At 40.6% G+C, this 8378-nt stretch overlaps 1 protein-coding gene across 4 annotated transcripts in view; it reads right to left on the bottom strand.

Annotated features, from left to right (window-relative positions):
* The window catches only part of zgc:158766 (uncharacterized protein LOC100009641 homolog), a 180843-nt gene that overhangs the window by 10865 nt on the left and 161600 nt on the right, over positions 1 to 8378 (bottom strand). For all 4 annotated transcript variants that reach the window (XM_048616664.1, XM_048616684.1, XM_048616677.1 and 1 more), the window contains exons 17-19: positions 7211 to 7435; positions 2471 to 2641; positions 1216 to 1393 (exon numbers count right to left, since the gene is read on the bottom strand). In XM_048616664.1, coding sequence (XP_048472621.1) covers positions 1216 to 1393; positions 2471 to 2641; positions 7211 to 7435 — 574 coding nt within the window. The remainder of the gene's footprint in view (positions 1 to 1215; positions 1394 to 2470; positions 2642 to 7210; positions 7436 to 8378) is intronic.

The following is an 8378-nucleotide window of genomic DNA, read 5'->3' as shown; positions in this document are numbered from 1 at the left end:
TCAGCCTTCCTGCTCCTCTGATGCTGCTTGGCCTGCTGTGTTCATCCAGCTCTACACCTTGTTATCTCAGATTCTCCAGCATCTGCAGATCCTACTATCTCTTAATTAGACAGTATCCTGACTGCTGTGATCAGATGACTCCAGATCAGAAATTGAAGCCAGCCACCTCCTGGGATGTATAGCTCAGTACCACAACATGGGCTCACTTATTCCAATGAGCAATCAGCAGGCACTGTAATGGCATTCTGGATGCTCTCTATCAGTCTTGCTGATAGTACTCATTACTTCTTTTGTTGAAACGAATATGAAAATTGGTGACCATTGGCATCAATCAGGTCACAAAGGCATCTTAAAGCAAGCCTGGACTGGGTAAGTCACTAACCATCCTATTTCAGCCAGGCTGAAGTGGAGTCTAAGAAGATTGGGATGTCATGAAAATAATTGATCTCCCTCACCAGATTGTTCAGAAGTGCTCCCAGGGGCTCCACAAGAAACTGTTCCAGCCTCTCATGCACCCACGGTGCTCTGTCTCCTGAGAGATCCTTCCAGAAGTGTTGTACCCTCAGGTACATGCACGCTGGACAGAATGTGAACCCATGCACTGTACTGTTTTGGCGAGGCTGGCATCTACTTCCTGTCCACAATTAAGAAAAATAGATCGAAGGCATGATAATGAAAATGACCGTTATCATTAAAGCGGCAGTCAAAATAACCTCAGACTGGTGCGGGCAGGGAGGGACCTAAGTGACTCTTTCAGTTTTTCACTACAAACCAATTGGGTGTAAGGAACATAGGATGTGGCAGGTAAGAAAAGGCAAATGTCCATGCAATTTGCCAAACTGATTGGCACATGGCAGAATAATATTGGAGATGCCAACTCATAGAATCAATCGTAAGAAATTAGTCTTCACAAACTCAGGTGCAGGATGAGAAACTTCAGCAATGGAAAGATTTGGAAACTATAGTTTCAGTGCCCTGTTTCTCCTTAGCATTATGTTACCAATTACCCACATGCTGTATTCTAATAAATTCTGATAGGAATCTATCTAATTTGCATTTGAATGCATCAGTACTAACCACTTCTAGTATTTCCCTAGGAAGGCTGATTCGTATATTTACATGGTTAACTGTAGAATATGTTTTACAACATCCTACAGGAAACCTCATGCAAAAAAATCTCTTTTCAACTTCCGCAACAACAAAAAACTGACATACCTCGGTTTCTCAGAGCTTGTCGCCACAGGATTTTTCCTATGACATTGGTCCAGGTTAATTTGACCTCGGAAGAGCTGGCCTGAAAGATATATGTGTCTTGAGATTTCCTCCTTCTGAACCAGATCTCAAAACGCAGTCCACTATCCCCAACGTTCTCAGTCATTCCAATTTCTGCAGTCTGAAATCAATGAGTAGAGAAAAACTCTTACTCCACGTGTTAGTTAAAATATAGTTAAGCAATTCTGATTTTGCAAAAGAAAATTAAACTAGAGGACTCAGATTAAAATTTATTTTGGTTTACGTCATTCTGCACTCACTGATTTACATTGTCTCCTAGTCCAACAGTACCTCAATATTAAAACTCTCATTCTTGTATTGAAATCTCCCCATGCCTTTTTTCTTGATTCATTAACAGGGCGAGGGTGTCACTGGCTAGGCAGCATTTGTTGTCCATCCCTAATTGCCCAGAGGACAACTGACAGTCAACCACATTGCTGTGGGTCTGAAATCACATGTAGGCCAGACCAGGTAAGGATGACAGTTTCCTTCCCTAAAGGACATTAGTGAACCAGATGGGTTTTTCCAACAATCGACAATGGATTCATGGTCATCATTAGATTCTTAATTCCAGGATTTTTAGAAACTGAATTCAAATTGCACCATCTGCTGTGGTGGGATCTGAATTCAGGTCCCTAGAATGTTATCTGGGTCTCTGAATTAACAGTCCAGCGATAATACCACTAGGCCATCACCACCACCATCCCCCCATCTCTATCCCACTTTTATAATCTCATTCAGTCCTACAAAGCTTCAAGTTTTCCTCCAAATTTGACCCCTTTGCATATTGTTGATTTCCAACTTGTCTCATTTGTCAAAAGTGCCTTCAGCCATGTAGATGCTAAAATTAAGAGTTCTTTCCTGAACTCTCTCCAGCCTTTCTCTTCACCTTTAAGACATTCCTTGAAATATACCACTTTAACCAAGGTGCTGCTCACCTGTGTTAAAATCTCCTTAGATGAGTCAGTGTCAATTTCTGATTGCTAACAGTTCCATGAAGTGAGATAACAAGGTGTAGAGCTGGATGAACACAGCAGGCCAAGCAGCATCAGAGGAGCAGGAAAGCTGACGTTTCGGGCCTAGACCTTTCTTGCTTTGGGACAGTTTACAGCATTAAGCACGCTACATAAATTCAAATTGTTTCTATGGTCATCTAAGACCACAGCATTTTAAAAATAAAGAAGATTTTTTCCATTACCTTAAACGATTGCTTGTAAACATAGATATCATATCCTCCTTCAATCCTTTTTGTTTTGCTGAAGAGAATAAGGTCCTCAAACAAGAAGATGTGCCTCAGATACTTCTTGCGCCCACACCAAACAATAAATTCTTCTTGACACATAAGTTGTCCTTGCTCTTTGAGATTCACCTGGAGAGGAAGTAAACCGAGATTCAGTTTACATAATATGTCTTTCAGATGAGAGGTGAAATCGAAGTCCTTACCAGGCCTCTTGTGTGGATATAAATAATTCAATATCACTATTCACAAGTAGAATAGGGAGAACTCCTGATGGTTTTATCAACGTTTATCCCTCAACGGACACCACCAAGGCCGATTTTCCAATCATTATTTCACCATTTGTGGAACAGCGTAATGTATAAATTAGCTGTTGCATTTCATACATGATAACAGTGACTACATTTCAAAAATGCTTCAGGAGCTATTAAATGCTTTGGGACTGCGCAGGGTCTTTCCTTTCTTTCACAAAATAAATAACTGCACTCCCAAAAAGATATTGATGGTATGAAGCACATTGAAATATCACAACACGCATGGTTCTATAAATATTAATCCTTTAATGATTACAGCAGGGTTCCTCAGGCATTAGTAATTGTAGTCACAAGAGGAGGGCAATATATTAGCGAGGAACTGAAATGATTGTTGAGTTGAAAGGAGCAAACAGCATGTTACAAAAAGTTAATTCGAAAGTTTCAAGTTAAATAATATTACATAGAACAAACAAAGCAGAAATAACTATTTAGGTCTATGTCAGTATTCATGTTCCATATGACTCTCATCTCATCTAACTCTATCAGCATTCATTCTTATTTCTTTATCCCTCATGACTTTATCTAGCTGTTGAGGTTGGTTGTTGAGGTTGGTTGGCTCACCAAGCTGGTTTCTTGTTTCGCAGACATTTCGTTACCATGCTTGGTAACATCCTCAGTGCAGCCTCGATGAAGCATCGGTGTGTTTTCCCACCTGGTTTTTAAACTCTGGGGTCCGTTGAGATGGGTTGTCTCACTTTCGGGTTTCCTTCGTAGTGGAATGTATATGGGGTCGAGTTCAATGTATTTATTAATAGCATGCTTCGTAGAGTGCCATGCTTCTAGGAATTCTCTTCCCTGTCTCTACCTAGCTTGTCCCAGGATTTTGGTGTTGTCCCAGTCGAAGTGGTGGTTCTCCTTGTCCATGTGGATTGAGATGAATGAGTATTGGTCATGTCTTTTTGTAGCCAGTTGGTGTTCATGTACTCTTGTTGTTAGTTTCCTTCCTGTTTGTCCGATGTAGTGTTTCTCGCAATCTCTGCAGGGGATCTTGTAGATTACATTGGTCCTGTCCATGGCGGGGAGTGGGTCCTTAGTTCGGGCGAGCAGTTGTCGTAGGGTTGACGTGGGCTTGTGTGCCACTCTGATGCCCAGCGGTCGTAGGAGTCTTGTGGTGATTTCCGACGTGTTCCTGACGTAGGGTAGTGTGATGAGTGTGTCGGGGCGTGTAGTCTCTTTCTGATGCTGTTCCAGTAGGCATCTTCTGACCCAATTATTTGGAAATCCATTATCCTTGAAAACCTGGAAGAGGTATTCTTCTTCCTCTTGGCGTAGCTCCGTGTTGCTGCAGTGTGTTGTTGCCCTTTTAAATAGTGTTCACACGTAGCTTCGTGGGCATCAGAGTGGCACCCAAGCCCACGTCAACCCTACGACAACTGCTCGCCCGAACTAAGGACCCACTCCCCGCCACGGACAGGACCAATGTCATCTACAAGATTCCCTGCGGAGACTGCGAGAAACAGTACATTGGACAAACAGGAAGGAAACTAACAACAAGAGTACATGAACACCAACTGGCTACAAAAAGATACGACCAGTACTCACTCATCTCAATCCACATGGACAAGGAGAACCACCACTTCGACTGGGACAACACCAAAATCCTGGGACAAGCTAGGCAGAGACAGGGACGAGAATTCCTAGAAGCATGGCACTCCACGAAGCATGCTATTAATAAACACATTGAACTCGACCCCATATACACTCCACTACAAAGGAAAACCGGAAGTGAAGCAACCCATCTCAACGGACCCCAGAGTTTAAAAACCAGGTGGGAAGACACACCGATGCTTCATTGAAGGCTGCACTGAGGATGTTACCAAACATGGTAATGAAATGTCTGCGAAACAAGAAACCAGCTTGGCGAGCCAACCAACCTCAACACCCACAACCCGAGCTACAAATCTACTCCAAAATCTTAGACTTTATCTAGCTCCCCATTTAAAGCCTCTGCATTGTTCACCTCATCTACTCCTTGTGGTCGTCATTACGGTGAAATACAAAAGGGAGCTAGGGGAAAACATATCATCCGTAGCTTTCAAATTGAAAGAAAAAGTGTATGATTCACAATAATTAGTGGCAGACTGGAAGATAGGACAAAAATACAACAAAGAATGACTAAAAAAAGGAGGGAAATTAGAGTATGAAAAAATACGAGCCAGAAATATCTAAACAACAATGAAGAGTTGATGTGGTTTGTTTTTGGGTAAAACTCCACTGCCATGTTCTGAATGTTTCCCTATATATTAGCCCATCTACATATACCACAAAGACTGGCTTCTTGTTGAGACAGATGTCTTGATGTTTATTAACAACTGCAATTATTTATACAGTTAAGATTTTAGTTATAAGATACCTATACTAGTTCTATGCGTACTGAGGTTACAACTACATTACATGACTGTTACACTACAAATGGCTGACTGATTGATTACAGACTCCATTGCACTGTTACTACTGATGGTGAAGTGAGGACCTTTAATACGGTATGTTATTTGATATTATGCCATCTCTGTCTTAACGGTGCTCTGCCTTTCTAGGATCTATGCAATAATCCCAACAAGAATTTCTGCATGTGGTTAAAAAGGGAATGAACTAGTAAAGTGAGCATTGGTCCTCTACAGAGTGAACATGGGGCACCACACCTTAGTCTCAGAAGGAGTGCAGGTTAGGGCTGCAAGTATGTTACCTAGACTTTGAATGTTACGTTGAGGAAAGATTACACAAACTAAGATTGAATTCCCTGGAAATTAGAAGATTATGGGGCAATTGAGTCAAAGTTTTCAAGATATTAAGTGAACAGATGGCATAGATAGATATATTATTTCTATTGGTTGAAGTGTTGAATGAGGGGACATAGCCAGAAAAGCAGCCTTTTAGAAATGCAATTAGGAAACACTTCAGGTACAAGAAATGGAAACATTTAACACTCTTTTCCACAAACAGCAATGAAGTTAGACCAATTAATAGTTTTTACATTTAAGATCAATGTAACCAAAGGTACTAAGGGGTATGGAATTAAAGATAGGTATATGAAAATTGGTCACAAGACACCAGCAATCTCAATGAATGGCAAATGCGTTTGTCAGGAATAATGCCTTACTCCTGTTCCTATAACAGTGATTTCAGTACTGAAGCTTGTGAAAAACTGACTTCTAGCCTCTGACGATCTGATTAACTATCTTTTACTCTCTTTCTCTGTAACCATTTTTTTACAAGCCAATTTGCTACTTATTCAGCTGGACTTTAGCTGCTCTAAACTTTGACATGAGCCTAACATGCGCATACCCTGTCACAACCCAAACAACACTTTCTAACAAAAAAGCTCACACAGATTTACAATTGAATCATAATTTACACAGTAGAGTATATCAGTGTAGAGTGTATCAGACTTTAATTAAAAGTTTCATTCTGACTATTGTACTATTTTGGCACCAGAATCTAGATTACCTGGTTCTAAATCACAGCTCACTGTATCAGTGACCAGCAAAGTTAGGGAGAGAGGGCAGCTTGAACATTTTAGCATTCACAGATAATTATTGGAAATTAATGTGGCCAGCCATGTCATTGTAACATTTCTGTCAAATTGCAATTCGGTATGGAAACTGCAACACAGATACTATACAAAGAGGAAAAAGAAGAATTTTTTCAGTAGATTGGAGTAGCTCTGTACTGTAAACCAGGAGATGGATTTGATTTATTTGAAATCCATAGCTTGTTCCAGAGGAGCAATATAATCAAGGAATTAGAATTGACTTGACCTGCAAGGTTTTGCTTAGCCTGTATAAAATAGCTAATGTAAACCCCTGCTCATTTTTGCTGCAAATATTCAGGGCATGTGTCAGGCTAGTAATTGGATTCTACTAGGTAGATGAATAAAGTCCAGGCCAGCAATCAGTGTAAATCATAAGCCACTGCACTTACTAGATTTTACTTGTATTTTCGAGCCACATTCACGTTGCTATGAACCATAGCAACAGCAATAAAAAGAGAGAGGATGAACTTGCAACTTCATCACATATCTTGCATCTTCAAACATCGTGATGCTTTTTTTTGATGTCTACTTGCTTATGTAATGTACAAAAGCACAACAACCAATTGGCAAAAAGCAAGGTCCCACATACCAAAAGGAAGAATAAATGCGTGGTGGTAACATGTTTCGTGCTGTCCGAACCAGCCTGGTGCCAGTTTATAGAACGAGATAGACAAAAGCCCAAGGGAAACAGACCCAAGTACTCGTTCCATCAACAAGATGCAGAGGATTGAAAGAGAAAGGAGAAGGGGAGTGTGTTTTTCTTCAAAAGCACTAGCCAGATTCTTAAAGCAGCTTTCAAATGCCAAACTGGGATTTCCAACCATTTTGTTCAGAACAACTACAAAGTTTCCTTACGTCACATCCACGAATGGCATCCATGGCTAGCAAGTCGTTTCCATGACGTAGCTGAAACTTAACCATTTCTTCAGCGGCTTGGAGATCAGAGAGCTCCTGCTCCTGGGTTTTGGAACACTGTTTGATCATATCCTTGAGCAGCAGTGCATACTTGCTCATCCGCTGGATGGGTTTCAGTAGGTAGGAGGCCAGGTCCATCTTATCACCCAGTGACATCTGCTTATTCTGCAGAAATATTAGACAGCCAGACAGTTATTCATAAATGGATACAGTCAGTAAGAACAGCTGAATGCCATTCAGCCTCTCAAGCCTGTTCCACAAATCAATTTGATCAGCTTTGATTTGCACCATAACTATTGACTCACATTTGTTTCATACTATAGAGTTACATTGAGCTGACAGCATGCAAACAAACCATTTGGTCCAACTGGCCTATGCTGATGTTTACCATCCACATAATCCACCTATTGACACTCTTCATGTAATGTTATTTGAATATTTCTTTCTCAGGTATTCTCAAGTAAAGCTTTCCTTTAAGTAAATCCAAATGATTGCCGTAGGGTAGCAAAGTTTCACATTCTGTACACCTTCTGGGTAAATAAACTTTTGCTTAAATTCTTATGGGATTTATTACTGATGATCTTATATTGGTGATCACTGGTTTTGGATTCCCCACAATTTACATATTCCTTAGTATATTTATCTAAGAAAAAGCTGCCATGGATTGCTCTTTGTTTTTGCTGGGTGGTCCTCTGGGGCCACCTGACATTCCATATATCCCTGACAGACGTCTCTGCGGAGAGGGTTCTGGCTCGATATGAAGGATGCCCAGTTTAAAACAGATCAGCCATCCTGCCAAGCGATTTCAGCAAATTGACCTTCCCTATTCAGGTTTTTAATACTCAAACTAAAGACGACATAAAAGAAGAAATTACGTTTTAAAAATGCGTTTCATCTCTTGGAACATTTGATGCACTTTATAGTCAATGGAGTTCTATTGTCGTGTCTTCCTTGACACTTAGAAAATAAAGCAACCGATTTACACACATGAATATCTCAAACACTGAGGTTCAGATGTTAACTGGGACACTGAAGAAAATCCCCTTTTGTTTGACTTGTGTTAGCCATGGCTCAGTTAGTAGCACATTCACCTCTGAATCATAATGGT

The sequence above is a fragment of the Rhincodon typus genome, chromosome 2, assembly GCF_021869965.1.
Source record: "Rhincodon typus isolate 14 chromosome 2, sRhiTyp1.1, whole genome shotgun sequence".
In the NCBI taxonomy this organism is placed as follows: domain Eukaryota; kingdom Metazoa; phylum Chordata; class Chondrichthyes; order Orectolobiformes; family Rhincodontidae; genus Rhincodon; species Rhincodon typus.
This window is presented reverse-complemented; position numbering and strand designations above follow the sequence as displayed.